The sequence below is a fragment of the Eublepharis macularius genome, chromosome 7 (assembly GCF_028583425.1).
Source record: "Eublepharis macularius isolate TG4126 chromosome 7, MPM_Emac_v1.0, whole genome shotgun sequence".
Taxonomy (NCBI): Eukaryota; Metazoa; Chordata; class Lepidosauria; order Squamata; family Eublepharidae; genus Eublepharis; species Eublepharis macularius.
In genome coordinates, this window is record NC_072796.1 from 136424079 (window position 1) to 136449849 (window position 25771).

At 47.6% G+C, this 25771-nt stretch overlaps 1 protein-coding gene across 3 annotated transcripts in view; it reads right to left on the bottom strand.

The window, feature by feature from the left end:
• PTK2 (protein tyrosine kinase 2) overlaps window positions 1-25771 on the bottom strand; it is a 292969-nt gene that overhangs the window by 114693 nt on the left and 152505 nt on the right. For all 3 annotated transcript variants that reach the window (XM_054985813.1, XM_054985812.1, XM_054985814.1), the window contains 3 exons: window positions 10063-10142; window positions 6191-6253; window positions 152-206 (listed from right to left, as the gene is read on the bottom strand). In XM_054985813.1, the coding sequence (XP_054841788.1) occupies window positions 152-206; window positions 6191-6253; window positions 10063-10142 (198 nt within the window). The remainder of the gene's footprint in view (window positions 1-151; window positions 207-6190; window positions 6254-10062; window positions 10143-25771) is intronic.

A 25771-nucleotide genomic window follows, 5' to 3' on the forward strand; every position in this document is an offset into this window, starting at 1 on the left:
ACTAACTAACTAACTAACTAACAATAGTGGTAGTTGTCTCTTAAGTAATTTGTAAAACAAAAAGATGACAACAGGGGAGGAAAGAAGAAATGGTATGCTGGAGACACAACATACGATACATTTCTAGCATTTTAGTAAGAACTATGAATACCTTCACTGAATCCAGCAAACTCTTCGGAAAAAATCTTTTTAAACCAACGTCTTTCCTGAAAGGAGAAAATCAGTAATGTTTATGAGAAACTTTGAGCAGCTTATTAACATGAAATGAACTACTATCAAATCATGTGAGAATATTAACAAGTCATACAAGTTATTTTTTAGAAGCACCCATCAATATCTCTTGGTTAAAATATGAGGAATGAAAAATTAACCACAACACATGGTCTTGAACTGCTTTCTTGTCGTTTAAATATTGAATATATCCATAAGAAGGCCTTTGATCCCTGTTGTGACACACACACACCCAAGCATACACACTAAATATACATTCTCTTCCCCTTCACAAAACAACCCTGGGATGGTGTTAGTCAGTAGAGCATTGTTACAACGTCCCTTAGGACTCAGCGCATAGAAAATAGGGCGGACATAAGGAGGAACAATAAGAGAATATAGGAGGAGACACATGGAGAATAGGACATTCTGCAAAACAGAGGATAGAAAGCCTGCCTGGTGGCACTCGCTCTTCATTGCCTGAGCGATTTCCTCATTTCCATGTATATGTATATATGAGTCAGCAGGAAAGAGCAAGAGTCCTGTAGCACCTATAAGACAAACACTATGAAGAAGTGAGCTGTGGCTCACGAAAGCTCACAAATTTTGTTAGTCTTATAGGTGCTACTGGACTCTTGCTCTTTTCTACTGTGACAGACAGACTAACACGACTACCCATCTTGATCTAGCTATATGTGAGACAGTGTGTGGATTTAACTGAAAACAAGTTTTTCAGTCCAACTACATTCCCCTCCCCTCCTGAAACCTCAAAGTTTCACTTTTATTTAACTTACTGTCTTGAGTGACAGTTTAAATTCCAAACTGAGGGAGAAGCCTTCTCTCTCACACATACTTGCTTCACCTGTTACATGTGGAAGCGATTTCTGTTTAACTACTCTGAACTAGTGATATAACCAAGGGGATCACTATCTAGTGGATGTACATTTACTTACAGAAAGGGAAAAAATGCATTAATAGAGCTGTTAAATTGCATTAATAGAGGTATCAAATGCACACAGCCAGCTACCATTTTGTGACATTATGAATAGCAGACCTTTTTTAAAAAAGATACTGGTCGTGATGAAAAATAAACTTTTCAACAGGAGTAAAAATAAATTAAGGTTGAAGACAGAAGAGTATCTCTTTGGCAGCAACTATGAGAAGAGGATATGGTATGCGGAATATAGTATGAATGATCGTGATCTCCAGCGATACTTCCTTACACTTAAGGACCTTTTGTAGTTCTATTATGTACTGAGCTTGGTGCTCAGAATGATTTCAGCCCAGAGTGAATTCAGCTCAACACAACATGCTTTATTGCAAGCCAGAACAGACAGACAATAGCAGACAGACAGAGAAGCTCAATGTGAGCCAATATATACCCCGCCCTGATAATAACCAGTAACCAAAAGGAACATGTACTTTAGAATGCCATCATTTGCATGAACTATATACAATGTACTGGACTAGCAGGCCAACGATTGGTCTTTATTAGAGAGGACAGATTGGCTGCTGCCCACAGAATGTAACCAATGAGATTTCAGTCATTAGGAACCTTGGCATAACCTGAAGCTCAACACAGTGCATAACATTCAATACATTAGAGAGGCCTTGCTAAGCCCTATTTTAACCCAATACATAACCAGTTCCTTCAGGGCTACCCTTGGAAGGCTGCTGTCTCAGAAGGGCAGCCCTGAAGGAATTACAAAAGATCCTTAAGTTTAAGGAGCTGTTGTTGAAGGCCAAGATCAAGATCATTCAGACTATGGTATTTCCCATCGCTATGTATGGCTGTGAAAGTTGGACAATGAAGAAAGAGGACAAGAAGAAAGTATTCATTGTAATGTGGCCTTGGAGGAGACTTTTACAGATACCATGGGCAGCCAAAAAGACAAGTAAGTGCGCTGTAGATCAAATCAAGCCTGAATTCTCCCTAGAAGCTGACTAAGTTGAGGCTATTTTACTTTGGTAACATCACGAGAAAACATGACTCACTGGAGAAAACAATGTTAGGAAAAGTTGAAGGCAGCAAGAAAAAACAAAAACCCAACATGAGATGGATTGACTCAATAAAGAAAGCCACTTCAGTATGCAAGACTTGAGCAAGGCTGTGAATGATAGATGTTTTGGAGGTCATCAATTTATAGGGTCGCCATAAGTCAGAAGTCACTTGACGGCACATAACAGACACATCAGAAATGTTCTTGAAGTGATACAGAACTGGGAGAATACAATAAAACTTTAAATTATATTAAGTCCTTTGATATATTTCTTAGATTCAAATTTCATGCAGTTTATCTTCTTCTATAATATTAGATAAATCCGACAGTTTACATGACAGGCAAAAGCACTCCAACAGGGAACACATCACGCAACTTTGAAGTTTTTACTCACTGCTGCATTACAGTGCATGGCTACCATGCTTTGGTATGAATAGTATTTCACAACAAACTGCTGTAATAGTTTTGTGGGCAGATTACAATTTTAGAGTCTTCGAGCTCTGTATTGTCGAAGGCTTTCACGGCCGGAGAACGATGGTTGTTGTGGGTTTTCCGGGCTGTATTGCCGTGGTCTTGGCATTGTAGTTCCTGACGTTTCGCCAGCAGCTGTGGCTGGCATCTTCAGAGGTGTAGCACCAAAAGACAGAGATCTCTCAGTGAGAGAGATCTCTCAGATCTCTTCGAGCTCTGCTTGTAAGTGTTTCAAAGGCTGACCACTATTTGAAACTGGATGGTGGAGCAAGATTTTCCTTTGTCTGATCTGGCAGGGCCCCACAGGTCTCTTCAGGCAATTGGATCAACACTGAATATAAATTAGGTTTATATTTCATTGACAGAGGCAGGTAATGTAAAAATCTGACAGAGCAGCAACGATCCAGGTTAGACTATATGAGAATAAGACACAGTAAAAGCTGTGTTTTGTGGCACTCCATTAACTAGTACATTTGGCTAACTGACATGTTGTCTGCCACTGCTGCTGCCTGTTATCAAGGGAGAAAGCAGTGGCAGAGTGGGATACAAATCCCAGCCTTAGCCTTGAGGGGCAGAGCCCATGGCTGGGATCCCACTGTCAGGGCCCCTTGCTCCGTCTCCCCACACCATTAGTTAGCTGTGTGACAGGCAGTGATTTAAAGGGCCCTGCTGCACAGCTGATTGGAAGTATAGGGGGCGACAGGAGGTGTTTTCCAGCCATGCTCTCCATACTCCTGCTCTCCATACTACTGAAACGTTTCTGGGGGACCAGAAAAAAATGTCCCCCTATACCACTAATCAGCTGTGCAGTGGGAATGGGGGACTTAAGGGGCCAGGCCACACAGCTTTCTGGCCCTTTAAATCCCTTCTCACCACATGGCTGGGGAGGGCTGTGCGTCCTGGTCATGGGCAGCACTTGCACTGCTGCCTAGTGGGAGGGGCCCATTGCCAGGAGCCTACCGAGACTTGCTGCCTGTTTCTCCTCCACCTGCTGCTGGCTGTGGAAGAGCAGGTAGTAGGTGCTCATTTGGTTAGCCAGAAGCCCTGGTTTTACAAGGATACCAGTAAACACAACTTTTTCCTGCACGGCCTTACCAATCATATAAAGCCAACTGCAAAGCAATTGTGTTATCATACAGGTAAGTAATGCATGCACATATGCCTGTATCACAGACACATTCTCTCTGTCTCTCACACTCACACAAACACAAACACACACAAAACCTTCTTTGTGATAGGAATTTTTTCTTGTCAGGAGTGGACCTGTCCTCCTGACCCAGCCTCAATATGGAAGACTCCTCGGAAGGAAAGGAATTCTCCCCAATGGCTCCCATTCAAGATCCTGTGGAGCAGGAAGATCACATACCCCCTGAATGGACTTATCCAACTTTGACACCCCCAGAGCCTCCCCAGGAGCAAAGAGGGAGGGAGTGGGTCAGAGCTGAAGCCAGGATCTAACATTACAAATCTAGCACACTACAAACCTAGCATAGTGCAAAGCCTCCCACATTCTGGTCTGTCTCAGGAGAAGATCATAACACTCTAGAAGCCTGGGAGGATCAGGCTCTACTCTACTCTAGATACAGTAATGGGTGGGGCTACCAGTTCCTTTGCTGGTGCAACATCCTCACACAACCAGCTTGTGCATCAGCCTGGACAGATCCTTGCATAGAGAGTTCCAACATCTCCAGGCCCTTGATGACTCTTGTGAACATTCTTAGTCTCCTGCTTCTTAACTGGCAGATGGCTCAAGCTTGCTTTGATCTTGGCAGTGAGCCAGAGACCTGTTCTTCATCCTTAGCTGCTCAGATACAGAAGGGGACACCCATTCAGCAAATTCCTGTTCAAGTAGTTCCTACAGCCTATTAAAAAGTTCAGTTTTACAGACTCTGAAGCCTTCCCATCTTTATCTGGGACTTCAGCACAGAGCTCTGAGGCAGCCACTGGAAAGGGCCATAAAAAGGTAACAGGAGAATGCAAACCTCAAAGGGGGTGGGACAACCAACAAATACTGCCATGCTGAGCTAAGTTGCCAAATGGGCTCATATTGAGAGAGATGATGGTAAGCACACGGCTGCTAGCAAAACCACCACCTGCCTTCCAAACTCATACTATGCTTCCACTGAGCTTCATGGTACAAAATCTGTGAAAGGCTATATTAAAATAAGGAGCAAGAAATCAAGATAATACATTAAGCCCTTCCCCCTTAAATGGCAATTAAACATGCATTAGAACTCACTGTGAAATGTGTTCTCTCTCTCTCTCTCTCTCTCTCTCTCTCTCTCTGTCTTTCTCTCTCAAGCATCTTCATTAACATTATATCAATTTGAACGTGAACTTGTTTGCGAATGAATACACTATATGTATCAGTAGAAAAGAGCACCTATGAGACTAACAAAATTTGAGGTAGGGTATGAGCTTTCGAGAGTCACATCTCACTTCTGTATCAGCCTCACAAAAAGCTCCTACCCTACCTCAAATTTTGTTAGTCTTCTAGGTGCTACTGAACTCTTGCTCTTTTCTACTCCTACAGACAAACACAGCTACCCATCTTGATCTACACTATATGTATGTGTGTAAGATGTAGCAGCACATACTGGAAGTGCACTCTGTACTTTTAAAATGCTGGAAGTTTTTATAGCACTTTTCATTCATGTGATAATCTTTATCACATTTGTCCTCACAGCGTCTATGCCTCAGTGGCCTATTGAGGAATGTAACTCTAAACTGTCCACCTGTTACACATTATACTCTCTTGTGCCTTTCTGGTTTCCACAAACCAGCAAGACGTGTTATCTTGCTAGAAAATTTGTTGACTCACTGATCACCCCTGCTGTCCACTAGTAACATCAACTGTCTTCTTAGGAATTGGATGCAAAGATAGTCTACAGTCTCTGTACTGAAGTCTGGTTATAAGCCAACATTTCAGATTTTGCCTAAGTCAATATACTGGCTTTTAACAATGAACTACTAAAATCTGGAGCGCACACTGTGCAAATGTTGTGTTAACTGCATCATCACAATATGGCAGAAAGGCAGGAAGGCAAAACAAAGCCACAAATTGTAAGTTTCCACGCACTGGTGAGTAATTAAAGAACTCCGTGTAATTTAGTCCCGTGACTGATTAATCTAATCGCAAATAGAAAATCCATTTTACACAAAGCGCTGTTAAGTCTGTAGGACCAAACCGGCTGATCCCCAGAGCCCTGACAGAATACAGATGAACTGAAAAACACTCTGATGCTGTGTATCAGCAGGTTTAAACTGCAAACAATCCAATTTGTCTTGGTAAGACAGAAGCTGATGTGCTCTTGCTTCCTCAGTAGGTCGAATGCTGTGGAATGTATTAGATTGTATGATTTCCCATTTCATCCTAATTAAAGCAATAAAAGCAGCCTTAGTATCATGACCTCACCGTGAAGAGCACGAGCAGTGCAACTCTTAATTGCACTGATCTTCGTTTCCCTAAGCAAGAGGATTCTGACTGGAAGCTGAAATCATATACTCACTCTAATACTTCATAGTTGGACTTCTTTTCTAGTGCATTGCCTCGCATTTCCCAGTACGATCTCCTAAAAGCAGCACACATACAAAAAAAATAGTTTGAATAATTGCTTGTCTGGACAAACCCAATACCAAGTCATCAATGCACACAGGGCATTTCTGCAACTCGAACACACCCACGAAGCTGCCTTAGACCCTGCCTTAGACCCTGGGTCCATCAAGGCCAGTCCGGTCTACTCAGACTGTCAGTGGCTCTTTTGGGACCTCAGTCTTTTGCATCATTGCTTACCTGGTCCTTTTAGCTGGAAATGCCAAGGATTGAATTTGGGACCTTCTGTGTGCCCATCAGAAGTTCTATCCCTGAGCCACAGCCCCCAGTTGTTGACCAACAGAAGCCCTTTATAGGCTGGCTAAAACGTAGCAACTGAACTGCAATGGTATTATTACATTCTCAAATATATTATATCATATAATAAGGACCTTCTTTATGTCCCAAGCATCCCAAGACACTTAGGGTTCTCAAGCCAGTGTGTCTACTTGCTTTTGTGAGAGTAAAACCTAGGGTTGCCCCAGGGTGCCTGCTTCAGATATCGGGATGTGAAGCTTACAGGTATCCATGACTGGGTTTTTACAGTTATGGGGCCAAAGCAATGGCATGTTCCTGCCAGAGAGGCTTGCCAGGAAGGAACTGGATTGGATTTTGGAGAGAGCGTAAAAACAAACATCAAGCCTTTTAGCATATTACAATTTTATTCCTCAAGGATATATTATTAATGAGGCAGTAATATTTTAACTGGCATGTGACATTTAACATGTTTTTTACTCATTTTAATAGTTTTCTTCTTGTACATTAGAAAGAGTGCAGTACTGCTCTTGGAGAAAAAGACGAATCAACAAACAGCCCTACCCTCCTCTGGTAATCATATGGCTCATATTACGCCAGAGCCCTGCTGTAGAGTCCATCACTCCACTGGTTGGCTCTGCCATCTATGGAATTAAGGTTGCCAAGTCCTTTTACCCTCCTAGTGGGAAGGGGGGGAGGCCTGACTCTTACCTCCTCATTGCATTCTTTAGTCCTGCAGCTGTGCAGTGACATCACTTCCAGCACAGGGAGCATGCGCACTTCACAGCAGGCCAATCTGGGCCTCAAACGGGCCCAATTCAGCCTGTTTAGGGCTCAGACCAACCTGTGGCGAAGTGCAGGAGTGCTCCTGGGGTTGTGCGATGATGTCAGAGATGTTGTCACACGACCCCGGGAGTGCACCTAGGAGGCTTGTTCCCATGCCTTCCTCCCCCACCAGCCAGGTAAGTGGAGGCGGGGGGCAGAGGGTGAAAGCGGGGTATTCTCTGTCTTCACTGGGGGAATGGGATCCCTATATGGAATTAACTTTAGTACCAACCTAAAGATAGGCCTGCAGTTTTTCATCAGCTTTTAGGGCTTCCCCGGCACCACCTCGCCATTCCTCTGACCCTGCTGACAAGGTCGAGTGCTTCTATCACCACCAAGTAAGAAAGACCTTTTTCATAGGCTCAACCTCAGACCATCGGAAATCTCACTCAGATTTTTAAAGAGGGGCTTGGAGGATTCAACGTGTTTTATTCACTTCAACAGCCTCAAGTGTTTCAAGCTGAGATTTGCAAGAGACCAGATTTCATGTATTAAACCAGATGCAACAGTGATTGTTTCCTGAGGACATCCAGAATATACGGGCCAGACAATATTCTGCTGCCACATTCTAGCTATGTTCAGGATGGACAACAGTTTGAATCGCACCACATCTCAAAATTACAGATCAGCATTTGCTTTTCTGAGCCCTATTACTCTGCCACTCGATTTACCACTAATTTCTTATTGATTGTTATTTTCCAAGCCCTGCTGTGAAAGGCGACAGTATAACCAAAGCAATTGTCTCAACTAAAAGACCTTTAACAACAATCAGAATATGCTTGCGTAATAACTGCTACTGTTTTAGTATCTCTCTCTCTTCCCCCCATTTTCATAATCTGGAAGACTATATTAGCAGCTTAAAAATTAAATTTCTCTATGAAACCGAAGCAGACTACAAGGAGGACATCGAGGGGGGAAATTCCAGCTGAGTTGGTGCTAGACTGGAGCCTTCCTAATGTTTCGTGGGGTCTTTGCACAGTGCCATAGTATACATCTGAAAGGAAAGGCATTGGAGGATTTCAAAAGGGGTGGATGAAAGGTGTAATTACTTGCTGAATACAGGATTTTCATTCTACCCATTGAACCAAGAGGTCCAACACACCCAAAACACAGTGACTAGTTTATTAGGAGGAAAGAATTTGCATCCAAGTACCTGAAGACAAATTGTGGAGAGAGAAACCCACTATACAATCCACTTTCCATCAAATTAGCACGGCAGACAGAAGCCCCTTATGGCCAAAGTACTGCTGGAGAAAGGACCAGGAACAAGGAAGGAGGCATCCATAGCTACTGCTTGGCCATGAGCAAGATGTTTAGGGCATTGCTGACTAGCATGGGATATCTCAGCCAGCATAGGGAAAATACATAGGGATGCCAGGGCCTGAAGGCATCCCAGGAAGACAAGGAGCCCACTGGGAAGGGCCTCAAAAGAGCCATTAGGCATCGGCAGGGCACGGCAGAGATAGGAGGAGTGTGGGAACTTCTTCCCAGGTCAAGGCTATGTTGTAACCATGAGATATGTAATAAAGTGGTGGTGTTCCAGCAACCTCTGCTGTCCTTCCTATTCTTTGGGCAGCCATCAAAGCCTATGGATCATAAGTTCATCCTATTGTGCCCCAATGCCTTGATACTGCTGTTACAGGCCCCAACTTCAAAAATACAACTTGGCTCCATGCCAGCCCACCAAGGCAACTACTTAACATAGGACCAGGTTGAAAAACTTGAAGCCTGTGAAAATCCTTTATCCCCATGAAGGTGGGGAAGACAATTCGATGCCATACATCCAGGCTGGATAACCAGCAACCTAGATGGGAGTCAGAGCTGCCCCAGGACAAGCAGGTCTCACTTTAGGGCAAGCCTGAGGATGGGATTGTAGCACAATGTATAAAGGTTGTCTGCAAAGCACGCAACGGAGTAGACTGATAGCTAGCAAGACTTGACAGACTGGAGCTGTTGCCTCTTAAGGAGGAGAATTCCCTCTCTTGTGGGACAAGTTAAGCAGAATGGGCTCAGTAATTCTCACAGCTCTCTCCACTAAAGGCATCCCTGACTCTTCGATATGCAAATCTAATGACAATATCAGGAGCTTTTATTGGAGGATGCATAGAAGAATGGCATCTCAATCTCCTTACTAGTTAAGTAACCAGCTTTGGAGAAAGGCACAGGAATATCTGGGCAGCTTGCCAACCTTCCAAACCCAGTGCTTAGTCCTAGGCAACATTATACTCATAAATGAGCTTCAGAAGAGATTCCAGTTCTGAATCATCCTCCTCATCTTTTGTTTTTAAAAGACAGTTTTCTACTTCAATATACAGTGCATCTTGGTGTTTCATGTTTTGTTTTTAGTAGTCACATCAGCAAGAAATGTTTTGAAATTATTCTCAGCTTATCTTGAGCTTATCTCACAACAAATTAACTTCAGACATATTATTTCCAAGATTGCAGTTTATTTCTTAGCATTTGAATTATTTAGTTGCATGCATGAGTTGAACAAAAGTGGGATGAAGAGACCATTAACTGGATTTTTTTAAAAATAAAACCCATTATTTGAAAAGCGTCAAAAATATATTGCAACAAAGTATACAGGTTCTACATTTTAAAAAAATATTTCCTTTAAAATACATCCCCATCAATCAAAATATCAATATTAAGATGAATTTTTCAGCTTGCAAACATATATTGAATAATAAATATGTAAAATGGTCTTACCGGATTTCAAGGCAACCTAGCTTCAAGGCAATTTCTTGGTCCACCTGGTCTGCTATTTCTACCATGTAATCATTTTTCACCTAAAGTAAAAGCAAACAGAAATGTGTCCTACAGAAGAAATGTATTAATGGCCCTGAAGTTCAATTGCAACCAAAGATCGTATTCATTGCTTCTTCCAATATTTTCCTATACAAGCTTCTGTGTTCGTCCACTTTGTAGGTAAATCATTCATATGTACTGAACAATCCTTTCTATGCATATCAAAATGGTGTATTTGCTCACTTTAAAATGAACCAGGGCAGGGAAAACTCATTGTGTAACATCCAAAGAAAACTGATTCATTTGAAATATGGTTTTATGGATGCCCTGGACAGCCGAATAGACAAATAAGTGGGTTCTCAATCAAATCAAGACTGAATTCTCCCTAGAATGAGAAGACAAGACTCTCTGGAAAAGTTCATAAAGATAGGAAAAGTGGGAGGCAGTAGGAAAAGAGGAAGACCCAAAATGAGATGGCTTGACTCAATAAAGGAAGCCACGTTCTCTAGTCTGCAAGATTTTAGCAAGGCTGTTAATGACAGGATGTTCTGAAGGGCTTTCCCAAACCTACTGCGTAGGGCTGCCATAAGTTGGAACTGACGGAACATAACACATGTCCGGGGTCTGGGTCCCAGCCCCCAGACTTGGTAGGAGGGAACAGCAGGTCAGCCGGGCTGATGGGCAAACAGAGGGGGCAGCCAGCAGACAGCAGGTCAACTGGTCAGCCAGCTGACAGCAGGTCAACTGGTCAGCCAGCTGACAGCAGGTCAACCGGTCTGACTGGCAGGCAGAGGGGGCAGCTGGGGGACAGCAGGTCAACCCCTCCCACAGGCAAATGGAGCCAGAACCTGCCGGTGCCAGGGGCAAGGGGCAAAAGCCCAGGGCCTCAGGAGGCAGGGGGAGACAGAGAGAGGCCAGCGAGTCCCACTCCCCTAGGGAGGGAAAGGGGGCTAGGCAAGGCGGAAGGGGGCAAGGGCAGAGGGATTGGAAGCTCAGCAGTCACCCACCCAAAGACCTTACCTGAGAAGGAGAAGCAGCAGCAGCCCCAACAACCCAAAGCCACGCCCCAGCTAGAAAATAGTAGCCTGGCCCAGGAGTTGCCAAAAGCCAAGCCACTCCAGGTGGGGCTATTGGAGGCACTCTGCAGGAAGCCCTGGGCAACCAGCCAAGGAGCCACAGCTGGACCCACCTTCAGCCATCAGCTCAGCCAGGGAGGCCGGGCTGCTAGCCAGGGGACTGCAGCTGGACATGCCTTCAGCAATCAGCCAAGGCAGGGAGGCTGGGCAGCCAGAGAACAAGGCACAGCTGGTGCTGGTCAGTGGGGCCAGATCAGCTACCCCAGCTGCAACTGCTTGGTGCAGCCAAAGGCCAGGCTGGAAGAGGGGTGGGGCAGTAGGAGGAAGCCCTATAAAAGCTGGCTGGGAAGAGCCCTGTGGTGGTGGGTGTGAGTGAGGAGTGATGATGTGGAGTGAGAGCGGTGCAATGCAAGAGTGGAGGTTTGGAGGAGAGTTCTGGAAGGAGGGGATGAAGGAGGACACGGGGGGCAAGCAGGCCAGGTTGAGCAGGCCAGCGAGTGGACTGAGAGGGAGTCTGGGTGAGGTATACCGCCCCTCCTTTCACAGAGCAGGGTCCTGCAGCATCCCTGGCCCCCCTATGACGTTAGGAGCAGACCGCCCAATGCCACGCCCAGTGGCAGCGGCGGCAAGCCCTGACAAGTTGGTGGCCCGTACGGGGAGAGACGTTCCGATGCAGGCGCCAGTCAAGGGGCGGCCTCCCAAGGCCGCCGCCCCAGCGGAGCTCGGACCGTGGCTGGAGGAACGCCAGGATATGATGTGGGGAAAGCTGGAGGCAGCCTACCCAGCCGCTCCAGTGGAACTAGCACAGACAGCGGAGCTGCAGATGCAAGCCGGCACACTCACTGAGGCCTTGCCAAGGGTTTGCGCCCTCGTTTGGGAAAATAACCCACCGCCTGGCAAGCAGGTGCAGAGTCTATGCGCCACCGTGAAGATAGGCCGGCTGATCCTACAAGCCCTGTTGGACTCTGGGAGTGCAGTCTCAGCAATTCGGCCCCAGCTCCTCCCAGCTGCCACCCCAGTGTACCGCTGGATCCCGGTGACGGATGTGATGGGCCGCACCCAGCCGTACCCTACGGCCCTAATCACGATAGAGTACCTAGGGGTCCGCCACCAAATGGAAGTTGCCCAGTTAGCTCACCTACCCGTACCAATACTGCTGGGAAGAGATGCCCCGGGGTTCTTCAGGCTCCTCCAGCAGGCAGCGGAGAAATTGGGAAGAGACACCCCAGGGATCGCCGGGTCTCGGCTGAAGGCGGCAGGGGAATTGACAGACCCACAAGTTGCCACCGCTCTGCAAGTGGAGGAAGCCAACGACCCGGGAGAGGGTCCCTCCACCAGACCAGGGGCAGAACCATGGACTGGAGGCCCAGCTGGAACCCTGGCAGACCGCCCATTCCGTGATGCCCAAGGGGCGGATGAGTCCTTGCAGCGCTTGCGAGAGACAGCCGCTCGTGAGGAGGAGCAAGTGCGGGATGAACGGAGGTCCCAACGACTCCCTCGCATCGAGAAGCAAGGAGGGGTTTGGGTTCGCATAGCTCGTGCCCCAAATGGCCAGGGGGAGGTCCGCCAACTACTTGTGCCAGCAGCCTATCGGGGGGAAGTCCTCCGCACGGCCCATGAGCACGCTTGGGCCGGGCACCTGGGGCACCACAAGACCCTGAGGAAGGTTCTTGAGCAATTCTTCTGGCCCTCCGTGAATGCAGACGTGAAGGCCCACTGCCGCTCATGTCCCACCTGCCAGCGGGTGGCAGCCCGCCGCCCGCCGAAGGCCCCCCTCTCCCCGCTGCCCGTCATGGAGATGCCCTTCCAACGCATCGCAATGGACTTCATCGGACCGCTGCCACGCACACCCCGAGGCCATCGCTTTGCCCTGGTGATTGTGGACTATGCCACGCGGTTCCCCGAGGTCATCCCGCTGAAGACCATGCAGACCCCGGGGATGGTACGGGCCCTGTCCAAGTTTTTCGCAATGGTGGGGCTGCCAGACGAAATTTTGACGGATCGGGGGGGCCCGTTCCGTGCCACAGCCATGCGCCAGCTCTGCCAGAATTTGGGGATCCGGCAGGTGTTCACCTCGGCTTACCACCCTCAAACAGATGGGTTGGCAGAGCGGCTGAACCAGACCGTCAAGGAGGCCCTGAAGAAGATGACGCGGGAGAAGCCTCACCAGTGGGACTTGTACATCGACCCGCTCATGTTCGCCCTCCGGGAGACCACGCAGGCCTCCACCGGCTTCAGCCCATTCGAGCTGCTATATGGGCGCAAGCCAAGGGGGATGCTCTCCCGGCTGACAGAATGCTGGGGGCCCCGGGCCAGCAGCCCCGCACCCCCCATACAGGAGTACGTGAGCCGGCTCCGTGACCGGGTGCAACAGTCCCAAGCGGAGGCAAATCGCAGACTGACTCGCACCCAGTCAAAGCAAAAGGCCGCCTATGACCGGGGTGCGCGGATGAGGACTTTCCAGGCCGGAGAGAAGGTCCTCGTGCACCACTCGGTGTTCCCAAGAGAGGAGGGGACCCTTGGAGGGGTCCCTACCAGATTCGAAGGGTGCTGGGCCCCACCACCTACGAAGTCCAGTGTGGGGTCGGCCGGCGTCGGCGGAAGACCCTGCATGTGAACCTCCTAAAGCAGTGGCACGAGCGCCCAAAAGAGGAGTGTGGCGTGGCTGAGGACCCGCTAGAGCTCCCTGACAGTGTGCTGCCTTGGACCACTGATGCCCCGGAGTTCGAGGAGCCCAAGGTGGACCCTCAGCTCGACCCAGCTCAGAGGGCCCAGCTACAAGACCTCTGGGCTCGGATTCCCGGGGTCTTCTCCCGCAGGCCGGGCAGCACGAGCCTGATCCAACATGCCATTCCAACGGACCCGGGGCAGACAGCCCGGGCTACCTGGCGCCCCATCCCCAGGAAGCGGTGGGAGGCAGTGGAGAAAGAGACCGACGAGATGCTCAGGCTTGGGGTAATCGAGCCCTCGCGAAGCGCTTGGAGGAGCCCGATAGTCTTGGTGCCCAAGCCGGATGGGACCACCCGATTCTGCATCGACTATCGCGAACTGAATAAGGTGGCCCAGTTCGATGCATACCCCATGCCCCGAGCAGATGTGTTGGTAGACCACCTAGGTTCCGCCCGCTACCTGTCGGCCCTAGACTTGACGAAGGGCTACTGGCAAGTGCCCGTGCGGCCAGCAGACCGGGAGAAGACGGCCTTTGCCACCCCACGAGGCCTCTTCCAGTTCAAGAAGATGCCGTTTGGTCTACATGGGGCAGCTGCCACGTTTCAGCGGCTGGTGGACCAAGTGCTGGGAGAGTGCCGGGCGTATGCAATGGCGTACATAGATGACATCATCATCTTCAGCCCGGACTGGCCCACCCACCTCCAACACTTGGAAGCTGTCATGAGGGCCCTCCAGCGAGCCGGACTACGGGCTAACCCAAAGAAGAGCCACCTGGGGTTCCAGGAACTCCAGTACCTGGGCTTTGTGGTCGGGGGAGGCCGAGTTCGCCCACCACCAGACAAGGTGGCCTCGATAGCTGATGCCCCCCAGCCCCGGACCAAGAAGCAGGTCCGACGTTTCCTGGGACTACTGGGGTATTACGGGCGGTTCATCCCCCACTTTGCCTCCCGAGCCGCCCCCCTGACAGACTGCTTAAAGAAGGGGCTGCCCAACCAAGTCCGGTGGACCCCAGCACTAGAAGCAGCTTTCAAGGACCTGCGGTCAGCCCTCTCTAATACCACAGCCCTGTGGAACCCGGACTTTGACCGACCCTTTACGCTGGCCACAGACGCTTCTGACACCGGCCTTGGGGCAGTCCTGACTCAGGAACGTGACGGAACCGACGTCCCCATCCTCTTCCTGAGTCGGAAGCTGCAGCCCGCAGAGAGGCGCTATGCAACAGTGGAGCGGGAGGCCCTAGCGGTCAAGTGGGCAGTGGGGGCCCTGCAATACTACCTGGCCAATAATCCCTTTGTCCTACTAACGGACCATGCGCCCCTGCAGTGGCTCCACCGCATGAAGGCGCACAACCCCCGTGTGCTGCGGTGGTACCTCTCCCTCCTCCCCTTCCGGTTCACCATCAAGTACCGCAAGGGGGCGCAGCATGTGGATGCGGACTTCATGTCCCGCATGTTTGAATCTGACCCTGACCCCCACAACTCAAAGCTAAGTGGGGGGGTGTGTCCGGGGTCTGGGTCCCAGCCCCCAGACTTGGTAGGAGGGAACAGCAGGTCAGCCGGGCTGATGGGCAAACAGAGGGGGCAGCCAGCAGACAGCAGGTCAACTGGTCAGCCAGCTGACAGCAGGTCAACTGGTCAGCCAGCTGACAGCAGGTCAACCGGTCTGACTGGCAGGCAGAGGGGGCAGCTGGGGGACAGCAGGTCAACCCCTCCCACAGGCAAATGGAGCCAGAACCTGCCGGTGCCAGGGGCAAGGGGCAAAAGCCCAGGGCCTCAGGAGGCAGGGGGAGACAGAGAGAGGCCAGCGAGTCCCACTCCCCTAGGGAGGGAAAGGGGGCTAGGCAAGGCGGAAGGGGGCAAGGGCAGAGGGATTGGAAGCTCAGCAGTCACCCACCCAAAGACCTTACCTGAGGAGGAGAAGCAGCAGCAGCCCCAACAACCCAAAGCCACGCCCCAGCTAGAAAATAGTAGCCTGGCCCAGGAGTTGCCAAAAGCCAAGCCACTCCAGGTGGGGCTATTGGAGGCACTCTGCAGGAAGCCCTGGGCAACCAGCCAAGGAGCCACAGCTGGACCCACCTTCAGCCATCAGCTCAGCCAGGGAGGCCGGGCTGCTAGCCAGGGGACTGCAGCTGGACATGCCTTCAGCAATCAGCCAAGGCAGGGAGGCTGGGCAGCCAGAGAACAAGGCACAGCTGGTGCTGGTCAGTGGGGCCAGATCAGCTACCCCAGCTGCAACTGCTTGGTGCAGCCAAAGGCCAGGCTGGAAGAGGGGTGGGGCAGTAGGAGGAAGCCCTATAAAAGCTGGCTGGGAAGAGCCCTGTGGTGGTGGGTGTGAGTGAGGAGTGATGATGTGGAGTGAGAGCGGTGCAATGCAAGAGTGGAGGTTTGGAGGAGAGTTCTGGAAGGAGGGGATGAAGGAGGACACGGGGGGCAAGCAGGCCAGGTTGAGCAGGCCAGCGAGTGGACTGAGAGGGAGTCTGGGTGAGGTATACCGCCCCTCCTTTCACAGAGCAGGGTCCTGCAGCATCCCTGGCCCCCCTATGACGTTAGGAGCAGACCGCCCAATGCCACGCCCAGTGGCAGCGGCGGCAAGCCCTGACAACACACACTCAACATTCAAAGAGGAATGTTGTGCATCTGCCCTAAGGAGAGGTGTGTAAGCACTTCTGACAACTGGAACACTCACATCTCACTATTGGTGAGCTGTGTGACTTCTTGCTTCAGATGTTACACAAGAAATACAAAAAGGGAAAGCACACATCACTTGCGCTTCCTTTCCTACAGTCCAAAATATGTGAAGCTGCCCTGACTGTCCATTAATATTAATCTTTGTAACCTTAGGAAGTAATTTGCATCACCTCTGAGCCAAAGTTACATGTTAACAACTGAGAGGGTCAAATGTGGCCCCACCTTATGAAATGGACTGCCAGATGAGGTCAGGAAGGCTCTCACTATCCTGGCTTTCTACAAACTATGCAAAACTGAATTGTTCAAGAGAGCTTTTTTTATACAGGTAATAGGGCTATAAAGTAACAAAACGGTTCTGAAAGATACACGGTGAAAAGGGTTAGGGACTGGAGTATACAATTGTGTACAGTTTGTACTGTCTGTTGCTGTAAGGAGGATCCTACTTGGTAAATTTTGTATTGTTTAACACATCATGTTAATACTTATGCTTTGCTTCAGCTCTGTTTCAGATTTCTCGTTGTTTCCTGACCTCTACAATCCAAATCCTATTGCATTGTTTACTGGATGTCCCATCCTGTTGATCGTATTGACTCATTCTACGTAATCTGCCTTGAGTCCCGGTAAGAAAGGCGGAAAATAAATAATGCAAACAACAACAAAAAAAGCAAAACATAACATCAACCTACATCTGTAGTCCATAGGGCTGCTACCTCAAAAGCTTCACAGACAGGAAACTTCAAGCATGAATGTTCTCATTCAGCAAAACAGAAACAAGACTATTGTGGAACTTCACAGTCACTTATGCCTGAAGAAGGGAGTTCTTCTGACTCTTGAAATCTCCTGCCCTGAAAATCTTGTTGGTCTCCAAGGAGCCATTGGACTCAAATACTGCTGTTCTACTACAGACTAACACGGCTACCCGCCTAAAGCTATTGTGGATGTATCTGCTCACCTTCTCATGCAAATATATACGACTATGTCAGCTTGGGACTTCAATGGCACTAAGTATTGTTTTAAAGCAGCTAGGTCTAGCTATCTTTCTCCTGCCTGTGCAACATACATGGCTAGTTGGGGCTCAAGAAACAAAAAACAAAGAAAACCGCAGAGCGACCAAATCCCGAAGGTCACAAAAGAGGGGCTAACGGCTGAGTGCCCCCCTGCTGGCTGCAACAGCACGCAGACAGTGGCAGCAAATGTGTTAAAGTCCTGGTGAACCTCCTAATTGGCCTTTCCTCACATTTTTCTTTCCCACAAAACCCAACAGTGGAGATAAATCTGTAGCCAAAAGCTGACATACGTTCCAGAGGCATGTTCTCCTCCTAGGCCTACGCGAGGCTCTCAGATATGATCCTCCCTGCCAGAATTATTTGAAGGAAGAGATATCAAAGCAATACACTAAGAGGCCTTTGAGAATACTTCTTTCCTCCCCTGTCCGAGAGAAAAAGCAAGCATGGGTACCAAGAATGTACGCTCAATTCTAACCATTAAAGAAGGGCCGCTGCTTACATTGTTTGCCCTGAAGTATCAGTCTGACTGAGATGTGCATTGTAATATAGATCATTGATTGCATGCGGTCTGCTTATTTATTTCATTTATATCCCGCCTTTCTGTTAAATGAGGACTGAAAGTGGCTTACATTGTTCACCTCTTCTCCACTGAGATTGAGCTAAGGATGTGACAGGCTCAAGGTCATCCAGTAAGCAGAATGGGGCTTCAACCACTCTAACCGCTACACCACATGTTCTGTTAGCTTGAACAATTAATAATAACCATCCCAGTGCATAGCTATTAGAGCAGAGATAAGCTATAGGGGAAAAAACTGAATATTAATACTTAGGGCAGACAGAGCTTTTCATCTTCAAAACGCTTAAAGATAACTAATTGCAGCTTAACAGAATTACATCGAAAGCTTAGATTTTTCTGCACTTATTGGTGGCTATTTACTTGATTCCTGAAAATGATTGTGAGCTTAATATCTACTAATTAGTGCAGCTGTTCAATTACATTAATTTTATAATGACTTATTTCCCCAGGAAGCTACTATATTGATTTAAAATCCTTGTAAGCTTCTTTATAAAAAGAGTCATATTACATTAATCAGACCAACACGCCTTTTTAAACAAGTGCAACACTTTTGTTTGTTTCTTTTCTCAAGCTGTTACATCAGAGAGAACTGTCTATTACAGTACCGTCTGTGGCATTAAATTACTGCAATTATTTATTCATCTGAGCGCATTTTTACCCAACCCTTTCTCCAAGGAATGTACACGATTCTCCTTTCCTCCTTTTTTAACATCACAACTTGTGAGAAAGAACAGTTGGGCCAAGGTTACCCAGCAAGCTACATGGCAAGAGGGGATTTGAACCAGACCCCCCAGTCTTATTCTGACTCCTAACTGCTTATATGAATTAGGATCAAACTATACATGAACACAGGAACATGCATTATACTGAATCAGACCACTGGTCCATCAAGGTCAGTCTTGTCTACTCACACCAGCAACAGCTCTCCAGGGTCTTAGGTAGAGGTCTTTTACATCACCTGCTATCGGATTCTTTTAACTGGAGGTGCTGAGGATTGAACCTGGGACTTCTGCATAGGAAGAGATGCTCTAATACTGAGACACAGCCCTCCTTCTCCATATGTGTCTGTTACCAAGTGATAGCCACATATTTAGTTCCCCTCCAAACTTAGCTGTGTCATAGAATCATAGACTTTGAAGGTTCCTCACGAGGTCATCTAGTCTAACCCCCACACAATGCAGGAAATTCACAACTATCTCCCCTCCCCACACATCCCAGTGACCCTTGCTCCATGCCCAGAAGATAGCAAAATGCCATCAGGATTTGTAGCCAGATTGACCTGGGACAATTGCTACCTGAACCCAAGGTGGCGACTGGCATTACCCTGGGCATGTAAGAAGGGGCCACGAGAACTAAGCACTGATGTAACCCTTCCTGCCCTCCCTCTCATGATCTGCCTTGCTGTCAGATGGCCATCTAGCCTCTGCTTAAAAACAGCCAAAGAAGGAGAGCCCACCACCTCCCGAGGAAGCCTGTTCCACTGAGGGACTACTCTAACTGTTAGAAAGTTCTTCCTAATGTTTAGTCGAAAACACTTTTGATTTAATTTCAACCCATTGGTTCTAGTGCAACCTTAATACAGTGCCGGATCTAGGGTTGCCCGCCCGCACCATTCGCCTTCCCGCAGGCGAATGGCGCGGGCGGCCTCGCAGCCCCCCACGCTGCTTTTGCCTGCCCCGCAGGACAGGGGGTGCGCGGCAAGCCGCCCGCCCCCTGTCCTGCCGGGCAGGTGAAAGGTAGCACAGGGGGCTGCGAGGCTGCCTGCGCTGCTGCCTGCGCCCGCTGGCAGCTGCTCCTGGCGCCTCCTCCCTGGTGGCACCGGGGGCAGACTATTTATTTTTATTTATTTATTTTATCATATTTATATTCCGCCCTCCCCGCAAGCAGGCTCAGGGCGGACTACCCCCCCTCGATCCGACCCTGCCTTAACAATATAATAATAATAACATTCAATTTATATACTGCCCTTCAGGACAACTTAACATCCCCTCAGAGCAGTTTACAAAATATGTTGTTATTATTCCCACAACAATCACCCTGTGAGGTGAGTGGGGTTGAGAGAGCTCCAGACAGCTGTGACAGACCCAAGGTCACTCAGCTGGCTTCAAGTGGAGGAGTGAGGAAACAAAACCAATCCAGATTAGAGTCCTGCTGCTCTTAATTTCTACACCAAACTGGCATAGTAGTTAAGAGCAGCTGAAAACAACTCCACACCATCCTCTATATGACAGCCTTTCAAGTACTTGAGATGGTATCATATCACCTCTCAGTCATCTCCTCTCCAGGCTAAACATACTGAGCTCCTTTAATCTTTCCTCGCAGGACTTCGTCTCCAGACCCCTCACCATCTTTGTTGCCTTCCTCTGGACATGTTCCAGCTTATATCCTTCTGAAATTGTGGTGCCCAAAACTGAACACAATACTCTAGGTGAGGTATAACCAGAGCAGAGTGATAACATGTTGCCACCTCACATCTCCTTGCTCAGAGATGACAGCCAATGATATAGAATGGAAATAGGGAAGGACAGAAAGCTAGCATGTCATAAAATGAGTACGTTCTACTAGATGTTATGGAGGGAACAGCTGCATAATTGCTTTTTTAAGTACTAGCTCCACTTCTACTACATGTTTAGCTTAATGTCTACTTTGGACATCTCCACATCCTGGGGCAATTAATCATGTGTTATGAAAAAACTACTTTGCCTTGAGCCTGTTACATAAATGGAATGGGATAACCAGGGCTCATTTCAAGGGGGAACGCACAGGAACAAAGTTCCGGCAGTTCCCCAAAGAGGTCACATGTCAGGTGGCCGCACCCACCTGACTCTCGGCCATTTTGGGCCTGTTTCAGCCTGGATTGGGGCCGAAACAGCCCAGATCGGGCCTCTGACGGGAGGTAGATCACTCTCCCACTCAGCAGCGGCCCAATCCTGACCATTTTGGGTCACTTTTTGCCATTTTGGGCCCAATTTCAGTCCTGAATGGCCAGGATTGGGTCCAAAACAGCCAGCATAGGTGATGCCAGGAGGTGTGGCATATGCTAATGAGTTATGCTAATGAGTTATGCTAATGAGTTCCTCCAGCTCTTTTTCTACAAAATGACCCCTGGAGATAACCAACTGGAAAGATGTTTAAACTTCCACTATGGGAATAGCCTGAATATCTTCCTGCCAGATTCAGTAAGAACTCTTCCAGTTCCCCTTGCTCAGAGGCGTATCTCAAACAGCTTGACTTCCCGGTAGAAGTGGGAATCTAAACCAGGTCTCCTGTACTGAAGCTCACGGTACTATGCTGAACTCAATCAATGGGTCAGTTCCAAGCTGGATCAATTATTGCATTTAAGAGGATTCAATTGTATCTTACACACCTGCCAAGGTGAGTTCTACTGATAAAGGAATTGATAAATGTCATCTCTCAACAGGGATGTCCACAAACGGTCGTTTCTTTGCACCAATATAACCACTGCTCTGCTGAAGGATACAGGCATTTCTATCTATTCTTCCTAGTACTGCTTTACAACAAGAATGCAGGAGAAGGAACAAGACTACAAAGCACCCTCATTAAGGCACAGGAAAACAATACATATTCATGCGCAGCTACATTTTTAATTACAATTTAAGGACACTATCTCTTTGATGTTAAGGACGACAGTAGATGACAGTATACCTTCAGATAAGCACTTACACAAATTTTTGAGTATTCCGAGTTGTAAATCCTGTTACTTTAAAAGCAACATTCCAAGGTAATGTTGAATTGGCACTGTTATATGTGGTAGCTTTTTACACGTTTGAAATCAGAGGTCATAAAAGATACACCTGACACCTCGCAAGATGAAACAGGCGTTCTCATAGCAAGCCTCTCCCTGCATTGCAGAGGATGCGGAGAACAGCCAGACAGAATTCAAGAAGCAGAAGTACAATTATCCCCAATCTGTGGAATGCTTCTTTCCCTAACAGGTTCTTGAGGCAGCATCTGAGAGATTCACCAATCATAACAATAATCAACAACAGGATAATCATTAACAGTAAAAAGCCATAAAAGGCAGGGTGGTAACAGCAGCTTTAAAACCTCCTTCACAATAGTCTACAGCAGTAAATTTGTAAACAAAACTGGTATAATCACTAAAAGCACTGAGGACAAGGCAAAAATCAACTGCCTGACTGGACACAAAGAGTCTCCACCAGAGATGCTGAATCAACTGGGCGGGATATTTTTAGGGTGGCCCATCTGAAATCAAGCAGAGCCCAGGCCTTATCCATCGTGGCTCCTTCTCTGTGGAATGGGCTCCCTAAGGAGGTGAGGGCCCTCCTTGGAGATCTTCAAGAGGTGCTGCAAGGCTAGCTAATTTGCCAGGACTTTTAAGGGGGTGTGAGGAGCTAGTGGAAATTTTCAATCATTTTGTAAGCTGCTTTGAACCATGTGGAAAGGTGGGGTGTAAATGCTTACATAAATAAAACCAGAAGCCTGATAAAACTACATTTTATCTGCCCTCTAAAGGTGAGTAGTCTAGGCACCATGCAAACCACTTTGGGATAAAGATGGGATAGAAAGATCTATTAAAACAAGTGTCCTTGAAAATGCATTTGCCAATCCTGACTGCCATCATTCCTATAGCACATTTGTTTAGCATATTTACAATCTGCTTTTCTCCTCAATGGGAACGTAAAACAGCTAACAATGAATATATAAAGAAGAAAAAAAGAAGGGGAGGGTCAAGTGGAGAGTAGAGGGTCTACCTCCCTCTCTCCACTGGCAGATCTTCTACCCAGCCAGACTCTCAGGCTAAAAGCCAAAGGACAAAAGCTCATGCTTTTGGAGTCACAGCTGGGCCTTATATGCCCTGAACTTGGCTGTATGCATGATCATGCTCTCCTTAATGTGAACGTCCAAATGTTTCAGCCTTTCTTTCTCTCCCGCCCCCCACAACTAATGCTGCTCTGTCTGCCCCCCAAACCCATCTCAAGTTTTGTTTGGTACTGAAACACACAGTATTTTTTAGACGATATTTTTGGGCATGTTTTGAATTACTTACGTGTAAAAAGGACTCACGCAACGCCCCTAGAAACACTAATACCAAAGGCATGGGGTGAAAAAAAACCCACCTTTGTAACTACTTTTGTAAATTTTCTAGAAATTGTGAAGATAAATGGGGTTAAAGCAAAACATTTGTGATGTTTACTTTTTAGAAAATCCAACCTCAACCTATTTGACTGCCTTGAGAACAAAATATATCATTCAGGACTTCGCTAGCATATGAAATTATATGCTTTGGCACACTTAGTAAATTTGAAAGTATAAATGCCTTACTTCTGTTCACATAACAGAATGCTGTATCCCATTCTGCCTAATCACATATATCATAGCTTCTGCCATCCAAGGCTCTCTCTATCCATAACAGGATTTCTTTTTTTTTTTTGAGTTTCTGTCCTCCCCTTCATTTTTGTCTTGCAATGAAGAACAATAAGCTCCTTCCTCCCTCCCTCCCTCCCAGGAGCTGAGGCATATGGTTCTCCCCTCTCCATTTTATCTGGCAACAATCCTTTAATGCAGGTTAGACCTGCGGTTCCCACAGGCAGTACTACCCGGGGGGCGGGGGGGGGGGGGCGGTAGGATTACCTAGGGGATGCTAAGAGGTAAAGGGGTGGTGGGGGCACTGGAGATGGGCTCCTCTGAGTGTCGTGTTTGCTTTTTTAGGATTGAGCAGGCTAGAACCTAGAGTGAAACACCTTCCTTGCTTCAAGCGTCTGCCTCTGCATGATGTTGAAATCTGGTGGACACTGTTGGATTTTTCAGTAAATACATCACCAGACAACAGTTCTGACAAACTGTTGTTATTATCTTCCTTAGTGGGTCATGCAAACCACTATTTTGAATAATGCTTTCATAGGGTAGGGTCGGGGGCACTGGGGAACAGTGCTGTGGAAACCATGTATAAGCTTTCTGGTTTGTTACAGTCAAGTTTAGGGCAGTGGTTTCCCACCTTTTTGGTATGGAGACCCTCGACTCTAATGTATGTGGTACGATGAGCTAACTGGGTCCCTAACTGAAGGAAACAATTGCAGACAGAACAATCTTTTGGGATGCAAACACACACAGAAGTCTCAATTCCTTGTCAACAACTAGTATGCAAAACCACATTAACGGAGAAGAACAGCTGGATAAGAGGGGATGCTTTCCCATCTGCTTCTCTTCCTCTGCAATTCCTCCTATAACTAATATCTCCACCAGATCAGATCAAAACCCTTGCTGGCAGAAAAGCAGTGGTGTGGGTGAGGGGAGAGGGGCTGCAGAAGAAAAGCAGCAGGTAATGAAAAGTTTTAAGTGCACACACCCTTGTAATCACTGCCCCCCCCCATGCAAATTTGCCACCTATGATGGCATACGGCTATTAGGAGGTAAATCTTCAACTGAAAGACTCATGCAGGAATTAACCTTCTGCCTTAACTCCTCCTGCCCCCGCTTGTAACTTGCCCCATCAGGAGGATGCTCAGTTTCACCTCCATATTTGATGAAATGAACAGTGATTCACCAAAGCTCATATTGAAATAAATGTTGCCAGTCTTTAGGTGCCACTAGACTTCTGTTTTATTTTGCTACAACAGACTAACATGTTGCAGTGATAAAGTCTGCAATCCTATACACCCCCTGAACTCAGCATGATGTATTACAACAAGTAAACATGCAGAGGAGTAGGTTGCAAGTCAGGAAACCAAAGGTAGCACTTCACTCCACATGTTCAAACTATAATAACTAACCATTCAAGCAAATCTTGCTACAGCAGGAGCCTGATTTTTTATTGGGACAGAACCCTGTTTTCCTGCACTTCTTGAATAACTTGCTGACTCATCTCTTCCTGAACCTTAAAACTTTTTTTAGGGAACGGTGGTCAAGACTTCCAGCAGCCAAGCTGTTGGCAAATCCAACTGGCACGATACACAGTCAAGATGGGAGGAATGAAGAGTTCGTGTGTGAACTCTCAGCATCACGTTAGCCTTAACTCTGATGCACGAAGAAATTAATCACAGACTGTATCACTTTGGTGTAGTGGTTAAGAGTGTGGGACTCTAATCTGGAAAACCAGGTTTGCTTCCCCACTCCTATGTTTGAAGCCAGCTGGGTGACCTTGGATCAGTCACAGCTTCTCGGAGCTCTCTCAGCCCCACCCACCTCACAGGGTGATTGCTGTGGGGATAATAATAACATACTTCGTAAACTGCTCTGAGTGGGTGTTAAGTTTTCCTGAAGGGCGGTATATAAATCGAATGTTATTATTATTATCAGCTGCTACATTTTAGACGTCTGCTTCATCTAGCCAGATTTTTTTTTTAAACATAGCAATAAAATCTTGGAGGGAAACATTCACTGAAGTCTAGAAAGCAGTTTTCCAACAGCGACCAAAAAGAGGAAGAACACAGAGACATACTTTCCTTGAACACCAGGGCTTTTTTTCAGGGGGGACGCGGGGGAACGGAGTTCCAGAACCTCTTGAAAATGGTCACATGGCTGGTGGCCCCGCCCCCTGATCTCCAGACAGAGGGGAGTTTAGATTGCCTTCCGCGCCGAGGGCAATCTAAACTCCCCTCTGTCTGGAGATCAGGGGGTGGGGCCACCAGCCATGTGACCATTTTCTCTGAGGGCAACCCACTGAGTTCC